At 42.3% G+C, this 22,523-nt stretch overlaps 1 protein-coding gene across 1 annotated transcript in view; it reads right to left on the bottom strand.

Moving 5' to 3' along the window:
- Window positions 1-7,177: 7,177 nt before the first annotated feature.
- The window catches only part of CREB3L2 (cAMP responsive element binding protein 3 like 2), a 29,229-nt gene continuing 13,883 nt past the window's right edge, over window positions 7,178-22,523 (bottom strand). Inside the window, exons 3-11 of the mRNA XM_062491509.1 lie at window positions 22,431-22,518; window positions 20,504-20,685; window positions 19,701-19,847; window positions 18,234-18,292; window positions 17,075-17,143; window positions 9,943-10,042; window positions 8,984-9,110; window positions 8,067-8,292; window positions 7,178-7,253 (exon numbers count right to left, since the gene is read on the bottom strand). Of these exons, the coding sequence (XP_062347493.1) occupies window positions 7,178-7,253; window positions 8,067-8,292; window positions 8,984-9,110; window positions 9,943-10,042; window positions 17,075-17,143; window positions 18,234-18,292; window positions 19,701-19,847; window positions 20,504-20,685; window positions 22,431-22,518 (1,074 nt within the window). The remainder of the gene's footprint in view (window positions 7,254-8,066; window positions 8,293-8,983; window positions 9,111-9,942; window positions 10,043-17,074; window positions 17,144-18,233; window positions 18,293-19,700; window positions 19,848-20,503; window positions 20,686-22,430; window positions 22,519-22,523) is intronic.

Genomic DNA, 22,523 nt, shown 5'->3' with positions numbered 1-22,523 from the left:
AGGCAGGCTAAGGGAAGGACCTGAGGCCCGCAGAAGACCCAATCTCTAAAAGCCAAAGCAGAAAGGGCTCTTGTAAGAGTTCAATCCAGTTGAAACAAGCCCAGTGCAAAGCCAGAGCAGGGAGAGGCCTTCCCTTCCAGAGGGCTGTCTAGCCCACACAGATGAGCCCTTCTAGCCCACACAGATGAGCCCTGGCAGGCTGGTGTCACTGGGCTGAAGCACTGCTCCCTCCAGCATCAGCCTGCCTGGGTCCCACTTGTACAGAGAATTTACTCTAAGTGGGGCTGTAGCACAGTGTTGCACTAAGTGCCATTATCACTATTAAATGCCATTGGCCTTCACCTGATTTTCACCCATTTCTGAGATATAATTCTCTGCTAACCTCAAAAAAGGAAGGGGCAGCCAGCTTCAGTAAAACCCCCCATCCTCCCTTTTCTATCACTAAATCACCAGGCTTCTGCCATGTTGAAGGTGGACACACGGCACACACTGGCACATCTGAAAAAGTTGAGGGCTCAGATTCTTTCTGATCATCAGGAAATCAAACACGTAGTAATTGCTTTTTTTCTACAGAAAATATTTATTTGCAAGAAATGAAAAGCATAACATACTTCACTACATACATATTTAGGCTACAAAAGCAGGTAGTGTGTTCTCTCACAGAATCAGGCAGATGATTTAAAAAGGAAAAAGAGCAATTTCTTTCCACCCAGTGGACATGTTTGCAGTGTGAACAATCAGGTGGGACCATATCCAGATGACAGCACTTGTACAAAAATAGAAAGGTCATTGAACACAGACACAGAGTTAAACAGACATGGCAAGAGAATAGAGATATCCGCAGTCAGAAGAGGCCCCAATGAAGTTTACCAAGGAGCTGGGGGGAGGAGGGGTGCTTTTGTACTAGTGTCACTGTCCCTGTCATCTTGAGATAGTTTTAAATGTTTGCACAAACCTATACTGCATTCACATGAACAGAGGGAAAGGGAAAGATCAGCTTAAGTGCCCTAGGGGTGTCACAGCAGAGTGACTTACTCACAAGGTGCTTTTCTGCATGGCATAAGGCAATGGAATTGGCCATGGAGATTTCTTTTAGAGAGAGCAAAACCAGGTAATTTACCCTTGGAAGGCCTAGTGAATCTTGGGGGAAACTGGGACGTACTTGCACCACTCTCTAAGAGGAAACTGCTTCCCCTGGCTGGCACCTTACTGTGTCCAAGGGATGGCTCCCAGGGGCCACCTTTTAAGGCTAATTTACACCACTCAAAGAAAAAAAAATATATTTAAAAAAGCATTCAAAGTCATAATTCTGCAGACCAAAAATTATACCAGAATATAAAATAATTATTTGTTTTGTACCAAGCCAGAACTGTTCTCTAGAAAGGCCAGCCAGTCTATGCATACACACAAAAACAACACAGTGCAACAACATTCAGTCAACAATTAATCACAGACAGCAATTCACACAACAGTTTTATGAGTGCTCGGTGACCTGGAATGTGAACAGGTTTCAGAGAGAAATGCCTGGACTTTCTGCTGCACCAAGCCCAAAGTGCCCTGTGTGTTCAGGTAGATGCCTTTATTTAGCAACACTTATTACATTAAGAAAACTCTGCATTTTTGACACCTTTTTATCATTCACCACAGATGCACACACTCACATTCATTCTCACTAACTGTACAAAAGAAGAAAGCAAGATGCCATTATATCAGCACCACTGAATTAAAATCTGTTATGGTAAAATCAGATATGTGCAGAGTCCTGTTAAAAAAAAAAAATCAGTACCTGCCTCTGCTTCCCCCTCTCTCTCTTCCACTCCCTTCATTATGGACTGCTAAGATTCCAAAAGATTTTTACCTGCTATTTAGTGGGTATAAAGGTCAGGTATGCATAAACAGGACTGCATAGCATCAAAGAGCAAGGGGAAGAGGAGTAAAGCTAAACCTAGCAGGTAACTACTAATGAAAGAAGGTATCACTGCTGATTTATGGAATCAAGGACTAGATGGTTTCCCTGTGATGTGAGGAGTCCCTTTACCTGCCTTTTCTTTCACCCTTTCTGTAAAGGTTGAAAGTTCGTAAAAGTTTACAAATCCAGCTTTTCCATGTTCTCACCTCTTTAGCTGCAGCTCTTGGAAGAAGAATCTGGAGATCAGTTGTAGGGCAGACAAGAGACTACTGCTAATAAAGAATATCTGAACTCTATTCAGCATCAGATCCAAACACCATCACAAATGAATTTCCTGCGTGATGCTCTTTTCTCTACACAGGAATTTGATTCATTATATATATACACACACACACACACACACCTTGGTAAAGCAGAAAAAGGCCTGACATAAAAAATGAGAAAACCAAACTGTATTTTCCCTCTCAATCCTGGAGTCTCCAATGGATGCTGATCATCTAAGCAATGCAGTATTAATTGGGATCAACCTTCAACAAATTCTCTGAACGCCCAATGTCACTTTATTGGCCATGAGAAAGCTACAAGATGGATTGAATACTGACATTTTTCTTTGTAAAGACCTTACTTAACACATACATCAGTTCATTCCCCTTTGCAGCCCCCAAAGTTGTTAAACTTTAACACTAGACAGTGCAAAGCAGCAACACATCATTACACTACACTATTATATAGGCTGGGACAACTTTTGCAGCTACAAAGTACTGACCTATCATTTCACCTTCAGAATACAAAATGTTCCCTTTTTAATTAGTGACTCGAGAAAGAAATATTTTAGTCACCAAGAGTATAAAAATACTCTTTATTCCTCTGTTCTTAGCTGCGTGGGTTTTGAACAATGGCCTCTTGGCATTAGCTAGAATCTAGAGCCTAAATACTCAGTGGAAATCCCTCCCAACGTAGCAATTAGCATCATTCGCTTACTTGACCTACATTCTAAAAGTGTCTAGACAGAATTCACCACTGATAGTCTGGGGTGATGGGAATGGAGAGGTGGGTTGGTTTCTTTAGCAGGGAAAAAAAAAAGTTTTTAGAATAATTTTTGGTATACCTTAGAAGACTCAAGAACACATCAAGATACACTGTTACACAGAGAGATGTGGAGGAAGAGGTGCCCTGTCAGAATAAATCAGACCTGCAGCCTCCAAGAGCAGTGTGTGAGAACCATGCTGGTTTTATCAGCTGGGATCTGGCCTAAGAACCTTAGCCTAATCCATTAGTCAGTGCTGCTGAAAAATATTGAGTGATACAGACGAAATGAAAGAAGTGTAGCAAAGAACTATAAATACCCTGGGGGGGTGGGGAGTCCCAATATTATCTACACACTGGCAACAAGGTTAAAAACATCACATGCCCTGTGCTTCAGACTTTTAAAATATACATGTATATAAAATAATGCCCTACATTTCTTCATAGCTTATCTTCCTAGAAGCAAAGACCCAACAGATCTAGACACGCTTTAAAGCTATAGGCAAAAGGTAAGTTTACTAGTATGTATAAAACTGTGCTGATGAGCAACATAACCTTACAGCTGAGGACTCTAAGTTTATCACTTAAGTCCTCTACTTGAAATGGAAATTATATAGCACACAAAGCCTTTGCTTACCCTGTCCACACACACACACAATTCCATAGCACCACTGATCATCAGGAAAAGCACAGTGAAGGCAGAAGGCTAAGGCCTCAAGTAAGAGAGCTGAACTAACTAAAAGCACTTCCTGGCATCCTCCCTGAATATGCCTTAATACTCCTGCCCTGTGCCCTTAACTCAGCACAGAGGCTGCTTCTCCATGTGGTCTGCAGTGCATCAGCATTCCCACCGGGGTCACCCCTGGATGCTGAGGGTGGCAGTGCAATGTCACCTTGTCCTGCCTCCCCCATCCCCTGCTAGGTAAAGAACCAAGGCACAAACTCCCTCTGGAGGTCGTGGGGTCCTTGCCACACAACAGCCTGGGAGCAGATGATGACATGGGATTCCCTGGCCCCTAGCAGAGAAGCCTATTCTATTAAGGCCCCTGAAGAAAAATAATCACAAACATACCAAAGTGAAGCAAAGCTTTTCCTTATTATAAAGCAACATGTAATGCAATAAATCCCCAAGCAATGTGTGCACTAGGTCAAGAGATTCTCTAAAAGAGTATCTAGAAATAACTTAAAGAATTACACAATTTAAGATTATAGCAATTGATGATCAAACACTTGTAAGACATCAATATGGCCATACTAGCTAGGATGAATTAGTACAGAGGTCTGACCCAGACCATGGCCAGTTTAAAATGCTCAGGATGGAAACATGATTAACTTCCAACCAGATTTGAACCAATATGCCCAAATTAAATTTAAAAAAAGGGCAAAGTTTTAATGGTGGCCAGTGCAGTAGGTTTCAGAGAGAAGGAGCCATTTTGTTGTGCAAAATCATCTATCCTTTAAGAGCTGAGAAATTATTCCACTTTGGTTTTCACACAGTGAAGTCAGCCAGCTGTATCTGACACAGGAGGTGATCCATTTAGCTGGCAATGAGCAGGAGCCCAGGCTGCACAGTGCAAACTGTAAGACTGGTAAGTGGTGGTGTGCTTCACACCCTGGAGCCTCTTTTGCAAAATATTTAACCACTTAGTTGTCCTCAAACACAGCAAACTAAGGGTGCTCTGGAATAAAAAAAAAAAAAAAAGACTATTTAGGAATTTTCTAAACTGTGACCTTGCCCACTTATGCTGACCAGTTGGGGTCAATCCCAGCTTTCTCCTGTCACTTTGCTGACCTCAAGTGGCTAAGCAATGCAGCCATCCCTTGTGGCACTCCCAACTGATCACTGTTTATGTGAAGCCTTAAACCATTAAAAAAAACAAACCCTAAACACAAAAGTTGTTAATGGATACCGGAATGATTCAGAGAACCCAACAGGATCACTGTGAAGGGAAACAGATTTTATGGTGGAGGTTGACCCATGCCAAGATGGGAATACTTGCAAAACAGACTACAACAGCATTTCTCCTCTCACTGTCACCTCAGGTAAAATAATAAGGCACTTGCATGGAAGGATAGGGCATTACCTAGAAAAGCACAACTGTACACCAGAACTCAGTACTAGCACATGGAGTCAGGCACTTGTTTCATTCTCACTGATATGAGACACCTTCTTAAAATGGCACAGAGGGCACTGATCCACAGTCCCCTCCAATTCACTAAATCCCTTCCACTAATTTCACTGAATTCTGGGTGAGGCCTGAGGGCAAATAGGATGCCAAAGGATGAAAGTCTAAGGAGAATGAAAAACAAGAAAGAAGCTGGTGTGAGAGCTGCTGTAATAAAATACAAATTCAGTATTTTACAAAATAGAGTAGTTGCAGGAAGTATCTACTATACATAGTAAAAAATTATTTGTAAGGCTAGATTAGTTTTTCCCTTATTTATCATTAGGGAAAAAAAAATTAAAAAGAGCTTCAAATTACCTTTTTTTTTTTTTAATTGACTTCTTCTGGTAAACTGTAAAGTAGCTATGCCAGCCTGCTGAATTAGGATTTTCACATTAGATCCATCCTCAATGGAGCACGAGTGCCCTTCTGTAGGAACCAGATAAAACCCTGCTCCAATTCTGGACTGAGTTCAACTATGCCCCTGCAAGGACAAACTGCAAGAAGCACAGCTCAGGCAAAGGCATGACCAGGGTACTGAGAGAGAAGACACTTGAAGACAACAGCAACACGGCACAAGAAGGAAACAAAGCATGGAGAAGAGTACTGGAGCAGGATCAGACCTGAATGCTGCTCTTGGCTTTCTCAATGAACCCAGGTCAGCCACTTCACCTCCCCACATGCTCATCTCATTCATCTTCTGACAGTCTCCTGCCTACATAATCAGCTCCTCAGATCAGATGCTGCCTTGTCATACAGTTAACACAGTATCCATCACCTCTAACATGAGCTGGGCCTATCTGTACAGAAAGCAGTTGGTCTCATATCACATCTCTGGAAAAGCAGGTAAGAGGAAAATAAGACACATGGCTCTATTTTAGGACAATTCAAACTTAAGTGGAGGAAATGGGTGTTCAGTGATGTTTGTGTGTCTGATTTCAGAGTCTGCCCAGATCACTTGCAGGGTTAGGAAAGCTCAGTTCTCTTCATTGCAACTGCCTGAACAGAACTTTTTGAAGCTAATAAATACTATTTACAACAGTAACAGGAAGGTGGCAAGGAAAGGAAAACACAAGACAATCTGAGAACAGGTCTACACAAGAATTTTCATCAACCAGCTAGAAGCCAACAAATTAATTCCATATGGTTCTCTCAGGAGGCACTTCTGGTTTAAGCCTTACACTGATATAGTTTGTTGGGAAGGAACTGACTTAAGATAAATAGATTAGCCTTAAGCAGACTAATGGGCATCCATCTAAAATATTGCATAAATGTAACAAAACCTGCTTTCTAAACCGATTTAGTTAAACTAATGTAATTCTCCCACACAGAGTGTGGTAAGACAGTGACTGATCCTTGCTTAATTTCTCAAGGGTGGAAGCAGGGAAGCCTACCAGGACTGCTTTCAATGCACAGAGAAACCTACCCTGCTAAGTGATGGAGAGACTGGAGGGGAGAAGAGAGAGCCAGGGGAGGAAATTCAGCAGCATCATGGATTAGCCCCCTCCTGCCTGTGCTGTGAACTCAGCAGTGTCAGTGCCCTTTCCTGTCCCTTCAGAAGCAGGCTGCACATGTGCTTCTCTATCCCCCCAAAAGGCTCAAGTGCTGCAGACTAGTAGACACAGAACTGTGGTGAGACTCTAAGCACCATCATGCTGCATCTCCTCTCTCTCTCAATCACCTTCTCCCAAGAAACCTATCACCCATATGCTCCCATTGGTTTTGCACAATTCACCTTTCTCCAGAATGTCTTTGTGCTCAGATCAACATGCCCAGGTGCACACAGACCCACCAGTCACTGGCACACTGCTGGCATCATCTGCCATCATAATTCAATCCTGCCCTTGCAGTGTTAGACAGGAAGGGGATAAAAGCAGAGACAGGGACTCTGTGTGCAACATGAGGAAGGGAGTTACAAAGACAAGAGATCCCATCTGCAGTCACAGCCTCACCAGTCAATGCAGAAGTTGAACTCCCTCTCTTTTGTACTTTGGTTCACTGAGGATGACAAGTCAAGGGAACTTTGGTTGAAAATATGTGGGAAAGAGGGAAGTCAAGAAAAAGGGCCTTTTTATTTTTAAGAGGTGGCATTGACTCTTCTATCTATTTCAATTATCTTCAGTGTTTCATTTCCTTCTAGTTCAGAGTTGACTCTGTAGGGAACAAGAAAAACAAAGGTTAACGCTAACAGTAATTTTTTAAAATACATATCCTGCTTGATTTGGCTAATGCTGAAGAGCCACCCAATATTTACCAGGTAGGTATTTGTCAGTTAGAGTCTGGTAACATACTGAATTATACTGAAGTAGTCATCTCTTTGGTTCTAGGCAAGCAAAGGTGCAGCAGGAAGAAGCACACACATTTAAACCAGTGACTAACTCACTCTCTTTTCAGAGGCCTGGAAAACTTACATTTATGCTAAAAAAAAAAAAAAAAGAGAAAATCCCTTACATTTATGCTAAAAGTGAGGGAATTCAGTGTAGGAACTTAAGTAGTCAGATCATTTTACATGTCTATCTCTTGAGACTGAGTCCTGCAAACTTTCTGTAGTAATGCTGTGGAAGCTCACTGCTGTGACAAACTCCAGCTCTTCATGCCCTAACCTCATTGAAATTCCAGTGAGTCACAGCCACACATTTCCATACAACTGCCAAAAGCTTATTCCTCCGGGAAGCATAAAAGTAAGTGCTTTAAAGAAATGGGCAGGCCCAACTGACAGGCTTACAGGGGTTAGGTTTCTGGCAGAAGTACCAGGTTTGGTAGCTGTATTACTACAATTCTGTTGCAACCACTTCTTCAGAGCAACAGTGACTTTGCCTATAGGCTCTCCAGATAAAAAAGAAACTCTTACTTCATGCTTCATGGTGCTCAGCATAGCTGAGCTGCTAGTCTGACCTCTGGCCTTCAGGCACGAACAAGAGTGACACAGAACCATCCATGTGACAAGCAGCCCACCCTGCACTCACCTGCGCTGCTGCAGGCCCAGCAGCACTGATTTCTCTAGCCTTGTCTTGTTAGATATTGTGAACTGCATGATATCATCCTGCTGTGTCCCTGACACAGCTTCCAGGGACAGTGCTGGGAACTTGGAGGTGTCTGTTTGCCTGTCGTTGTGATCTGCAAAGGAGATCGGGCTTGATGGCTCCTCCAGTTGGTGAGGCTCCTCATAAATCAGTAGACTCCTTGACCTCACTGCATACAAAGACAGAAGGCAAAATCAAATGAGCAACAGATAGCTCAGAGAACAGCCCTGGTCATTTCAGGAAATGTAAACAAATGTAAACTGTTAAGCCAGAGCCAAAGCTGCAAAGGCCTTTTTTTTTCATATTGATTAACTGGCAGTTTGATAGCTGAAGAAAGAAACCACAGAAATGGTCCAGATAGGGATCAAGAAGTTCTGAATTATTCACAAAACAAAAACAATATTAAATAATAATTTTGATAATATATTGGTTCATTATGGTTATGCAATGCTAACAGCTTCCCATTCTGTCATTGGACTCTTTGGTAACAGTGGCAAAGAAAACAGCAACTGAAATAATTTGTGCATTTTAACAGTATGAACATTTGCTACTGAGTAGAAACCCTGCTACCTTTCACTAACTTTAGTTCTGCAAACAGAGGCAAAAAATTCTTTTAACAGAAGTACCAAGCAGGCTAGTGGGGAAAAAGTCTTGCTCATTTTTATGAAATCTGCTGCCATCAGCATAGTTTGCTGAGCTATCCTTCTTAGAAAAACACGGGTATATATTAAAAAAAAAAAAAGGCCATTTAAGGAGCAAAAATGCAAGAGGTGCTTGAGAAGGGGGTTAGAAAAGGGTATGGAAAACAAGTACTTAAGTACAACCAAGCAAATAGCAAGACTGGAATAGCTGTCACTTACCAATGGAATCTGTGTAGGACTCTGGTGAGGAATGCTGCCTGGGCAACACCATCTTTGTAGCAGAAGGATACGGCCCATAGCTCTGAGAGAAGCTGCCAAAAACTACTGCAAAGCACAGCACCACCATCTGGCAAGGGGAGGATGCAGAAGAGGTGAGTGCACCTGACCCACATGCACACATGAGAACTGATACTTTATCAAAACAAATAATTTGAGGCCATTCTCATCACTGCATACCTAGCAAAGGCACCTATACAATCACAATTCAGTGTTTTAAAGAGCACATTTCAATGCTGGGGTTCATTTTCAGTATCTGACCATTCTAGCCAGCTGCCTTATTTACTCACAAAGTTGAAATGCAGATAAAGCTCCTGTGTGTGTTTTACAGGCACTGCTGAGGATTTCCAAGGTTGTTTCTACTGCTGGCCCCAGTCTTGCTTCCCAGAGAAAGTGAGCCTAGATCGGGAGAACAGCTTAGGCCTTGTAAATGATTTCCATCAATTTACAGCAATTGAGGCATAAAGGGAACTTTCTAGCTGTAAGCGTAAGAAGGAAAATGGAAATGTTTCATTCTACTCATTTTCTTATCTTGACTACTACTACTGAAATAGCACAGAGGTAGATTTACAGCCTCAGTCATATTTTTATTTGGTAGAGCAAGTTTATTTTTATTGCTATGAAATTAACTGAGCCTCAAAGGTCACCCTTATTTCCATTTTACAACCCTAGACACCAATTCCCACATATAATACTGCAGGAAATAATAAAGTGGGCCCCTTGGAAGAACATAGCTTCTTCTTTCATCACTGTCTCACCTCCCTCGAAATTATCAAATCATGAAAAGGCATTCCCCAAGCTGCAAATTTGCCATTGAGAGGCTTTGCAGAACAAGAGATGTGCCTTTGAGGAGTGGAAAGAGTTTCTCATTCCCTTGGAATTCCCAGCCTTAGTCCACTCACCATGAGACAGGTCCCTGTTTGTGTGCTAGCTGCCTTGCATGAGCGGGACACTTTGCCAGCAACCATGGCTTGGAGCCTCTGCAGCTGCTGCAGAAGTGTTCTGGAAAGCAAAGACAACAGACAAGCATCACACACACTGACCTGCTTGGTGGTTAAATAGATTTTTGTTTCAAATTCCACACATGGAAATAATATAACATTTAGGATAAAGTAGAGATAGTTATGTCTTCTCCTTGAAATTACTAGCAAGTAATGCTTTTAATTTTTAATGTAAAAGCTTTTACATGTATTAGCACTGGAACTTTTAAGGTCTTTTGCTTTTCCCTCAGCTGATGTCTCTAAATAACTACTTTAGCACTTTCAGCAACTAAAAATTGTATCTTTGGTGTTTCTATATGAAATGTCACAGTAACAACAGAAACTGCTCTACATGCAAGTGACCAGTTACATATATAACCTAACTATGTCATGAATTCATCAGGAGTTTTGCCATTATTTTCAAAGATGCAAAATCGAGTTTATAACTGCTCCACTTAGTTATCAAACACTCCAACTGCTCTAGTTGGTTATCAAAACCTCCTTTTCCTAAAAACCTGCTGTTTAGTGGTTTAGAACACATGCTAGCTGACTTTTAAAGAGAAGGACTAAAAACCAGACATAGGCACAAGGCTTCATTTCTCACATTCATTTCTTAAATAAAAAAAAGTAATGCTATTTGATAAATCCTGCAGAGATGACAGAAATTGTAGATGCTTCAAGTGGCTTCTTTGATTGTGTCTTTCAGAGGTCTCACCCATAATGATAATTCTCTTGTGGCTGGATTCAACAGTGCCAGACCAGAAAAACCTTTCTGACTTTTTCTCCTGTAGCATCAATTACTACAGTCAGAATACAAGTAATTTAAATGGGAAATTATCTCAAAGTATGGCTGGTACAGGGTTTTTACAGCAGCTTTTTAACAATCTATGAGCAACCCAAATGCCTGTCCTCAACACAAATATAGTATAATTTTGTATCAAAATGCCAAATATGCTGCTGGTTTCCAAGTTTACTTTTCGCTTCTCCTGTAAGTTTAACAATTTACAGTAGAAGATACCCCATAGAAACTCCATAACAACATACACTTTTGGAGGCTATTACATCAAAAGTTGAAGCAAGAGGCAAGGTCAGGATGTCAGAGAAAATGGAAGGAGTATTTTAAGATCAAACTGACTAAAAGCTAATTGTAGGACAGACCCAGAGGTGCCTGCACAGCTCAATATATACACTGCTCTGTCTATTTTCATAGATCTTTTAAAACATCAGTGCTCATTGCTAATTAGGGTTTAATGAATTCAGGGACTTCAGGAATACATCCTGAAATGAGTACAAGGCATTCTCAAAGCACAGATTTATCTGGGCCAGCAGACCCTTCTCAACTTCTTAAAAAAGGATATTTTGCATGGTCTTGTCAGTATGGCTTACTCTGCAGCTCAGTATTTAAAGAAGAGAGTGATATGCCCAATGCAATCCTTTGTTCAGCAATACAGAGACCACAGGCAAATTAAGAGGTACAAACAGTGTCCACCACAGAAATGAGACCATCTTTATTCCCTGCTCCCTTTGGCATCTCTCCCCAGGTCCTCCTGACATCCACTGCATGACACGGGGTTCACCAGACTCGTGTACATCATTTCTGGCACAGAACACATCACCCACAGTGTGCCCACCACGTGCCAGCAGCTGTGTTAGACAGCAATGCCCTTTCAACCCTGAGCCTTCTGTAGTATTTTGGAATTCTAAATCTTTCCCCCATTTCAGGCCTGACTCACTGGCCTCGATGCAGAACAGCTCTGCAGAGTGAGGAGGAAGGAGCTCTCCTCCTCCTCAGCTCGGGGGCTGGCAGCAGCAGCAGCAGCCTTAGAGTGCTGATCATTCTTGCCACTTTTTGTGGAGGTGTCAGTGAGAAAACAGCTAATGTCTGGTGAGGAAATCAACAGAGAAGAAGCAATTGTCCTCATTTTGCTCATCTCTGCCTTTTCATGCTCAATTTAAAAAACCTGTTGGGCAGAGTGGGCCCAGAGAGCTGATTACAGAGCAGTCTCTTTGGAAAGTATCATCAGGCAGGTATTCTGAGGCCTCCTATACACAGAGGAAGACTCATCCCCCACCTTATTTACCAAATACCTTCACATAAAATGTCTTTCTTCCCCAGGTAGTTCATCTGTTTGAGCAGAGCTACTGTTTTCTTCTCAACAGAGAAGGACTCAGTGTTTGGAGCTGACAGGATACAGGTGCATTTGCAAACTGTCAGCAAGAACCAAGGCAAGAACAAGAAACAAGCTTGATCAGAGATGACAGCCATAGTTTATCCTGCCACTGCCAAAATGGAACACTCCATGGTGCTTTTGTTCTCTGCTTCAATCTGGAATGGGGCAAGACTGCATTCTGAGGTCAAAAGATTGCCATGCAAAAGCTTGTGACTGGACCAGGAGAGGCAAAAGAAGCAGATCTCTGCCCTGCAGAAAAGGGACTTTGCTAAACTATGATGTTCCCTCCAAATAGCACGAGAAAGGCTACAAAAGCTTTTAGTGGAATACCCTGCCTATAGCTAAGTCCTAACAGGAGAAAATGCAATCCCAAGACAGCATGCTAAGGGGGTTTGCACCCCCAGGGATTATTTTCACTGTGTCTGACACATTTCCCAGGGATATTCAATTAGAGGGTCAATTCCGTAGGAGGTGTGAGCGCGCTTTCACGCTTTTCCCTGCCAATGGAAGCACCTCATAGGAAAGCTGTAAAGTGACTGGAGACTCCTGCACTTCCTTCCACATACTGCTAGCAACCTTGTCTGTCTGTGATGTCTTGGTTTTGCTGCATATTCACATACCATCATCTTCAGAAGAGGCCCTTTCATTACCAAAGTAAAGACCAAATCAAGCCTTCCCTTCTGCTTCCACTGATACTTTAAGTGGAGGAAACTTGTCTTCTACAGAACCACATGGGAGACTTCCTCAAGTCAGTATTTCTGTTTAAAAATCCAGCATCAATTCAAACAAACAAAAAGCCAAACAAACAAAACAACTTCTAGGGGACACCAAACACTTTATCCTAATCAAAAGTCTTTAGATGATTGTTCCTACTGTGTGAGGAACAAAACCTAATAATGATGAGGTGAGAGAAAAATTATTCTGTCTTTTAACTCTACACAGAGATTCCTTCTCTGCCTGTCCCATTTTCAGGAAAGGGGACAAATCCCAATGTAAGGTTTTAACTGAAAGACCACTTAAATCCACAGTCTTCCCTCATCTGAATTACAAAAAAAAAAAAAACCTCCAGCAATTTTTCATAAAAGATCTTATTACAGCATGAAAACCAATCTCATGCTGATCTGAAAGTAAGGACTTAGTCCAGGACTCCCAAGCCTTGTCAGATATTCTAAGGGTAGCCTGAAATTAAGTGCCAAGTATCTCATTGCAATGGAAACCTAGATCCTTTACTCCTTGAAAATTATTTGGTAAAGTGACTTTACCAGTCGCAAATGAAAGGACAGCCAAGCAAATCAGTGAAGTCTGGCAGCTTTGGTGCCGATAAACCCTTGGTCGATGAGACTGATGTGCAACTTAGATGACTGTGAGTTAGAGAAATGGAAGAATATCCCATTTTTATTTACAAGGCATTGCCTTTAAAGTGCTTGTTAGCAGATCTACACAGCTGGCAACTGTTACTCCACGGGAGCAACTCTGGCAGCCACTAGCATTCATTGTCCATGTGTAACACTCTCATCCACATTTGCACTGGATCTTGTATCTATAATTTCTCCAGGAAAAGGGAGCATCTCTTGATGCTTACAAATACAGACTCAACAAAAGTGAGAAGCAAAAGCACTTCTCAACACGTCATCCCCAGAACCAGATGTTTCAAAACTGTCTTCAAGCCCAAACAGAGCTGGCTCCCAGGTAGACAACGCTGGTGTCAGAGAATGTTTGCATCCCTCTGGATCACTGGCAGTTTCTGCCTTTGGTCTCAGTTGCAAAATGTGAGTGGGTCAATCCTTCTTGGTGACTGGGACAACTCAGTTCAATAGTCAGCACCAGCTTCTTCTCCTACCCTTTGCTTTCTAAGAGAGCAGTGTCACACAAGTTTAGATGCTACTCAAACCAATGGCTCACTTGTGGCTGTAAGACAAAACAGAAAAGCATGAACTCACGTGCTTCCTTAGTTTTGAAGAAAACTGCCTAGGAATGAACTTGGGCGGGTTTCTTTTAAGGGATTGAGTCCTACGAATTAGGAGAGCTAACATATGCTAGTGTTCTAATACTAAAGCTTACAAAAATGCTGCACTCACCCACTCAGAGTAATGAGAATTAAAAACTCTGGCATTTTGATCCCCAGCCTCTTGCCTTGTCTTTTAAGATGCCTGAATGACAAGGGGCATGCTCTTGGACGCAAATTTTTGACCACACTTGCACCTCTGACGTGGCACCTTTTCAGACCCAGCTCTTCAGGCTAAGGCTGGCTTTCAAGGAAGAATCTTCTAAATTTTTTCATGCTACTGAGAGTAATGAAAGGACACTTTGATCAGGAAAAAAATATCTAGTGTTTCCACAGTTTGGAAGCAGATTTGGAAATGCAAGCAGGGTTTCCCTGAAGTCTGAGGTATGTGTCTATGCAAATGTTTCCTATATATAGCTTAACATACTCTAAAAATGTGATTGCGCATACTGAAAGGAAACTGCTCTTCAATAGTTGTATGTTTTGGAAATTGCACTTTGGGGGCTCAGGGCCACACAACATCGTGGGGATCACTTGGCCCCACCCCCCAGCCAGTTCCCCCCCCAAAATCCTCTCAATCCAGCTGGACTGCACAAACATGATAGTGACTGACAACAATAAGTGTTCATAAACTTTAGGGGAGCAAGTACGGCCCAGTTTTTCAACAAGGTTGAAGTCCAGCTTTGTCTATATCTACAGTTGAATGCACCCTTTTAACATGGAATCATAGTCATATTTTCCTGTTATCCTTCATCCACTCTTACAATCTTTCACAATGGGAGAACAGCTCTGATGTTTGTAGATCTAATTTTACATAATATCCTCAAGCATTTTTTCAGTTCATTTTTTACTGTAATGAGCACTCAAACTTAGAGCTAAAGTCAACTAGGCTTCTGCTTTGGGTATAATTAATAAGACACATGCGGGCATAACTGTGGTAGGTACTTGGAGAAATCAAGCCCTAAACACATCAATTCTGACAATACTGACAATAATTTTGACCACCGCTGCTCCAAACTTAGATTCTGTTGATTCTGTGACTCTGTGGAGGAAGTTAAAGTTCCAGCTATAGGATGCTGTCAAGACAAGTTCTGAAAACGTGAACAGTTTCTGGATGTGATGCCAAGGCTCTGTGCAAATACCAATGAGGAAACGAGACATTTTTAATTCATTGTAGGATGTGCATAACATACATTAAACCAGGGCCTGAAACCATTCTCTGAATGAGACAGTTACACAGGAAGTAGGAAAAGTGGCTTTTTGGAGTTAAGGTGGAAAACTCTATCATATGATATGTTATGAAACTGAGCTCTGATCAAAGCAGGCACTTGAACAAATGCCTCAGTATTTCACATGTAAACCTTAGCAGATTTTAGACACAGATTCAGATTTGATATCTAAACAGCCAAAACAGCATTGCCATGAACTACAAGAATTTCTGCGCAGCAGGACGAGCATCTGCTTCTCTGCAGGAGATCACAGATCAGTATCAATGCTACTGCAGAGGGAAGGAAAGAATACAACTCATCCCACATGGCCAAAGGATGAAGGACTTGGAGACAGTATCACTTAACAAAAACTTTTAGAGCCTTTAGCAGGAAAGAATTAAGATAATCAAATAATAGAGAAGATGCTAAAGATCCTTTCTGAAGGGATGGAAAACACCAACAAAGCTGTTCTCATCAGTGCATCCTCAACAGCTCAGAGATTAAAACAGTTGGCCAGATTGGTATCAACTGGGGAGAACAACTTCAGGGTTGACAATATGTTATCCCCAAGGGCATAATCTACAGCTGTACCTTTTGGGACAGATTCTGGGCGAGACATGCCTACTCCACACCTACAGAACAATTCCTGGTTCTTTTACGTCAAACCCTGGGGGACGATACATCAGAGGCACAGAAATGGCTTGGCTCTCTTAAAGCAAGCAGCAGATGTCTCTATGCATGAGCAGTGTGTGGGAGACACTCCCCAGCAAGTCACAGTCGTACAGGGTTTAGCTTCATGAAATTAGAGATTGGATCCAGACATTAGAAACAACATGTGCTGCTCAACAAGTAATGCACTAGCTGCCAGATCAGCTCTAAGGCCATTTTCCATGATCACGGGTCTTAGCTTCAAATCCCAGCCTCCTCCCACACTTCAGTGTCACCATCATGTTCCTTGGTGATATTCATCCATCACTGCAAATGGCTCTAACTGGGAAGTGGTAAGAGCGGGCTCATCTAGTACCTGCTCCCTGGAATTTGCCACACTGACCATAAGCCAGGACTGACACTGCACTCTCAGCTAACACCCAAGTAAAAGCTTAGCTATTCAACATTTTCTGCCATGTGTCCTTTGAAAGCCGTTTCTTCAGAAACCAATAAGCAAGAAGGTGATTTTTCCCTCCAAAATTCGGGGGTGTGAGTTGCTTAGAAGGCTGCACAATAATTGCAATGACATCTAGGAGTGCATAAGGAACTAACAATGACTTGAGTTTCAGCACTGTAATTTCTGCAAGTGTCATGTCTCAGGTTAAGGCTTCCTGGCAAAATTGCACTCATGAAAGATAACTGGGAGAGCTGGACTGTAGGGGTTTTTTGTTCTGCATTACTAATTACATTCCCTTAGGCAGTGGATGAACTCAGAGAAGAGTGCTAAAAGGTTTCTCAAGCACAGCACAGGCTGGGGGGGCTGTTGAAGACGTGACATCCAAACCTCCATGCTTTACCTCCCACTGCAGTCACAATAAGTGGCCTTCCACATCTCTCTCTGACATAAACACCATCAGACACAGCTACTGTTCACATTTCCGTTGATCTCTTAACCTCCAGATTTTCACTTTTCATGGCAATATCCCGCTACCAAGTTTTGTTTGATGATCTCCATACCTTACCTGTTTGTGTTCTCCAGGACTTCAACCTTCTTACGCAGCTCACTGTTTTCATTTGAGCAGGTCTCAACTCTGGAGACGGCACAGTGAAAGAGAAATAGAAAAACATCAGTTATTTATTGAAGTGATTGTAAGACAAGCTACACTTGCTTTCACTGAGAGCTCTGTGATCTTGCCTACATTCAAAGAAACATTACACCAATGAACTTCAGTTGTAATATTTAATCACGCTCCATCGTCTGAAGCACACAGCAGAAGTTGCATTACCTGTCTGGCAAATGCCATGCTTCTGAAATCAGAGCCTCAAATTTCAAGTTGATGAGGGCAAATAAGCCACAAGATTAAAGACAGGGCTCAAGACTGTCCCAAGATACTACCCATTGCCAAACTCTCCCTAGAAATCCCCAAACTAAAGGAGACTGTCATGTAACGTGTAAGAGGTCCAAGTAAAATATGTGACTCCTAAGAAGACAAACAGGACCATCCCTAATATCTTCAGGAAGAAAACAGGGAAAAGGAAATGGCCTTGATATCTGGGATGCAAGAAGTGGAATTTCAGAAGAGTCACTCTGAGGAAGTGAGACAGAGATATAAAGAGACAAGAAAAAAATGGAAATGACATCAAGGATAGATGGTACAAGAATTTTAACAGAACCATCTGGTGAATTGCGTAAGAGTAATACTAGAATCTTCATCTCCTGGAAGAGAGATGAATTTGGGATATAAACCACTAACTGGGCTCCTGCTTGCTAAGGGAAGTCGATGGGTCACATGCTATTTTCCCCAAGTCCTGCTTCTTTTCCCAGGCAGTCCTGACTCACCCACTTCCTACTTCTGTTTTCATCTGTGCTAGAAGAGAGAATTTACTCACTCTGGATCCATCTTTCCCTCAACACTGCCTGTCCACTAGGCCAAGCCAGTCGCCTGAGGCAAAGGCTGGGTCTTGCCTAATTTAAGGTGTGAAGTGTTTGCTGGCACTTAGGGACCTGCTGCAGGCAGGCACAGCCCTGACCCCGACAAGCAGCTGCCAGGAGCAGGGCCTTTTCTCAGTCACTGCCACGAGATGGCAGCTGGAACTGTGCATGGACCTGTCCCAGCAGCCACAGCTGGATCCCTTCCCAGTGCTGTTGGCCTGCTTCAAACAGGAAGGAGGCTGGCTTACTTTTTTTCCAGACTGTCCATGTATTCTTTCTTTTTTCTTCTGCTTTCCTGGGCAGAGATCTAAGGAAAAAGGAGGAAAAACACCAAATATTTGCACAGAAAACAAAAGCATCACAGACAAATTAATAAACTGCTAAAAAGCCCCAGTGTTATTGGATTCAAGCCTCTGTCGTGTTCTCATTTCTATTACTGGCAAGCCAAGCACTGACTTGATCTATCTCCACATTCTGAAGCAAGACCCCCTCCTTTCCATCACACTAAAAAAGACCATCCCCTGCTAACCTTAAAAAGTAAATCTGATTCATCTGGAGAGAATACCCTAGGAGAAATCCCAAAGATGATCCCAGGACAATGTCCCGCATCTGGGACAGAAAAAGCCCAGGAATGTATTAGAAAGTATTTTCAGACAAGGACCTGGGGTCCTGATAAAGATCACTTAGCAGTGTGCCCCTGTTGGAAAAGCAGCCAACCAAACGTGGGTCTGCATCAATGAGATTGTTCTTAGCAGGTCCAGAGGAGTGGCTCTTCCCCCTCTGTTCAGTGGCTGCAAAACCACAGCTGAGCACAGCAGTGCAGTCCAGGGCCCAGAAATAAACCCTCTGGATGTACAGAAGGAAGCCCAGAGGCAGATCTCTGCCATAAGAAGCATGCCAGAGCACAGGACATTTCAGGAAAGGCAGAAAATGCTGGGCTTGCTCAGCTTGAAGAAGAGAAGGCCAAGGAGGAAATCTTATTGCTCTCTTCAGCTATCTCGTGCAGCAAAGATGATGTCAGAGCTCCCAAAGGCACACAGCAAAATGGCAAGAGGCATCAAATACAAGTTGCACCAAAGGAAATTCCAATCACATTAGGGATTCTATTTATTTGTTTTTACCACAAGAGTGGTCTCAAATGGGAACATAGCTCCCAGAGACACAGAGGACTCATCTGAGCTTGTCAGGTCTGAAAAAAATTGCATTCTTCCCTATCACTAAGATCTTCCCCATGTTAGAAGAAGGAAAAAAAAAAAGAAAAAAAAAGAGAATTGCAGGGAATTTGGCGTCCTTGGTATCTACTTTATAAGTCAGTGACTGAATTCAGTGATCAAAAGGCTAATGCACTGAAAGACACAGTCATATTTTAAAACAGGTAACAGAAAAAACCACCTTCCTCACCATGCAAAGAATACAGAGCTCTTTGCCTACCATAAGGGTAGGATTGTACTGATTTTTAAATGGAGCCAAGCCACAGCAACTTGATACCCTTGCTAAAGACTCCATTGTTAATGGGGTCAGGTAAATACCTACTCTGAGGCACACTCACACTGACAGACAATTTGATGGATGTGTTTAGGAACAAAGAAAAGCACTTTGTTAAAAGACAACTTACAGCACTCAACAGTACCACAGACCATTACTGCAGAATTCAGCAGCACTTTTTAAAATGAAGGACAAGTAGGAGCCACCCAGCAAAGCTAACTGATATTTACCTTGTTTTTTATTTTCCTGCGGATTTTCTTTAGAACTTTCTCCTCTGCTTTTGTCAGGGGCAGTTTGGTAGGGATTGGGTAACCCTCTGCTATCAGCGTCCTCTTCTCTTCCTCTGTCAGAATGAGGGGGCCAGTCCCCTGTAATTTCTTCAAGGGTCGTAGAATTGAAATAAATTAAAACAGTAAGTGCACACAGTCCTAGAAGAAAAGGTTGTTAGGGAAGAGAGGCAGCAGGCCTCCCACTTCAGAGAAGACTAGGCCTACTGGAACAGCCTCCTGCAATTGGGAATGTGTGGAAGGTCTTTCAGGTAACTTCCATTCAGAGCTCAAACAGGAGTTTGGGACAGGATTCCCTGTAAACAGTTGTTCCTGGTCTGGCTCTGTACACACTGAGGCCAACAGTAAAACTGCCCTTGGCTCAAACAGGGAAAGAGACACATGAGAAACACTACTGAAAATCCCTCCCTAAAGATCATCACTTGCTAATAACGTGACAAGAGGACAAATGCAGATCTACCAGAGACAGATCAAGCCAGCAAGGCTGGGCCCTAAGGCAAAACATAAGCCCATGATGGGATAAACCTAATAACACCAGTGAACCCTGTCTCAACTTAGGGGACAGGCACGTGCTGTTCCCTGTGGGAACGGAACAGAAAAGTGAGCAAGAATTACTGGATCTGCAGTTTTGACCAGAGATTAATTCATTGAAACAACAACAGAAAGTTAGCAAATCTCCGTCAAAAAAAACCAACCAAACAAACAAACAAAAAAAATACATGGTGGAGAAAGACATCTCAACTTACATGTGGTGCAGTCAGGAGAGGGGAATTGGAGAGCACTGAAGCTGTGCGTGACACAACCTTAGCCGTGGCCTGGAGCTGCACTGGGCTGGAAGGAGGGAGTGATCGAGCTGGGCTCTGCCCTCCTTCGGAGTCACTGCCATGGCTGCTCGGAGGGGTGGGAGGCAAGTGCAGGGGATCCACTGCTAAATGGCAAGAGAGACAAAAAGTAACATGAGGGTTTAAGGTGTCGACTTAAATTGCCACGACAGCCACCACCACCACACAGTTTCCAAGACTAGGAGGGTCGGCTAAAAAAATGGATCAAGCAGAAGTGGCAGCTTGCAAGAACTTCGGAGCACGCAGGTCTCCAAAGAAGGAATGAAATACAGCAGCTATCTTTAGGTTTGACAGACAAAACAGGGCTCTGTGCATATGTTCCAGTCACTTCTACCTACACTTCAGCTCCGTCTTCAAATGCTTTACGGCTCATGTATAATGTGAAGTACAAGCTCCCTGTTCCTGGGAAACCACATTAATAGAGGGGCTCTGAGCCAGCATACTCTTTCCAAAAACAATAGTATTTTCTAACTTTGCCATGGATTAAACAATTTCCCAGTATTTGCAAGGGAAGGGATCACATCCAAGGAGTTACATGATCAGGAAGAAGAGAAAGGCCTCCTAAGGATGTGATTTGGCACAGCTGAGAACTGACTGACAACCTAGTGACAGCAAAGGCTTCAATGCACTGATGCAGCAGGAGCAGCACAGGCAGCCACCACAGGAACTTTTCTCACACTGTCTTATCCAGGGCCATAAGATAACCTCAACTACTGCCAAAAGAACCTGCTCTAGAATTGTCAAAGCACCGCTTATGATCAAATGGGTCTGGACTGAGAGAAATGGGACACATCTCACCTACCTTATAAAATGGACAATTTAGCAGATGCTCAAAACAGCCATAACTAAGTCACTTTTCCTCTGAGCTAAATTTACATCAACCAGATTTTGAAGTAGGAAGATACAGGGCTAATTTGCCACCTTCCACTTCTGTTATGCTTTCAAATTTGAGTTGAAAAAATCTAATGCATAATGAGGGAGGACAGAAGAAAAATAGGAATAAAAAGAAAAATCTATATAATACTCTTTTTGTCTTATATGTTAGCTCTTGCAGTTGCCAGAAGAAACATATTTGAAAAACAGAAAGGCCCTTAATCCCACAAAGTGAGTAAACAAATCTACACCTGGGTTGAGACACAGCCTCCCTTTATCCACCTGCTACATCATTTGCTTGTCTCCCTAGAGCTCCCTACTACGTACCTACAGAAATGAATTCACTAACAGAATATCAAGTGTTTCTATGAAGTGAAATGCAGTTCTCTGCTCAGATTTCATGCCAAATATTTGGCTCTTCCAAAGTATTAGCTTTCAGGGTAGGGATCTTCACTCCTCGTTCCACATTAGAGTGTAGAACAAACACACAATGATTGCTTTTAAAACTAATATGCTACAAACAGATTCACCTAACTTTTATTCTCATATAAACTCACATCCTGCTTTTGCATCAGAGGTTGACAGTAAAGTTTCTTGTATCTTAACTAAGTCTCCTAAAATTGATTTTCTATCCTAAATAATCCTGTACTTGAATAATTCAAGCTCCCTTCAGCACAATTATTAATACCCTACAGATAAAAAGGAATAATTTTCTTTGTGATGAAAAACGGGGAGAGGGCAAGAAAGAGAGGGCAGGAGATATAAAGAAGGAACCTCACATAAAGGCTCAGAGAGACTCTGGCTCTTCAATAACTTGAGTTGAATCCCTATAAAACAACAGCTTCAGCCTAAAAGCTAACATAGTGAATGAGAAATCCAAATATTTAATCAGGGTAAAGTACATTTATTGTACTTTCTGGCCATCTCCCCCTACATCTTCCTTTGGGAGTTAACAGACCTTCCTTAGAAGAGAGGTTCAGGAACTGATCCACTTCATGGGGCTCCAATTTAATCTCTGGAAGAACTTTCTGGGTCAGTGGTTTCATCTAGA

This window comes from Cinclus cinclus, chromosome 4 (genome assembly GCF_963662255.1).
Source record: "Cinclus cinclus chromosome 4, bCinCin1.1, whole genome shotgun sequence".
Classification (NCBI taxonomy): domain Eukaryota; kingdom Metazoa; phylum Chordata; class Aves; order Passeriformes; family Cinclidae; genus Cinclus; species Cinclus cinclus.
The sequence above is the reverse complement of the archived record's forward strand: the minus strand, read 5'-3'. Positions and strand labels throughout refer to the sequence as shown.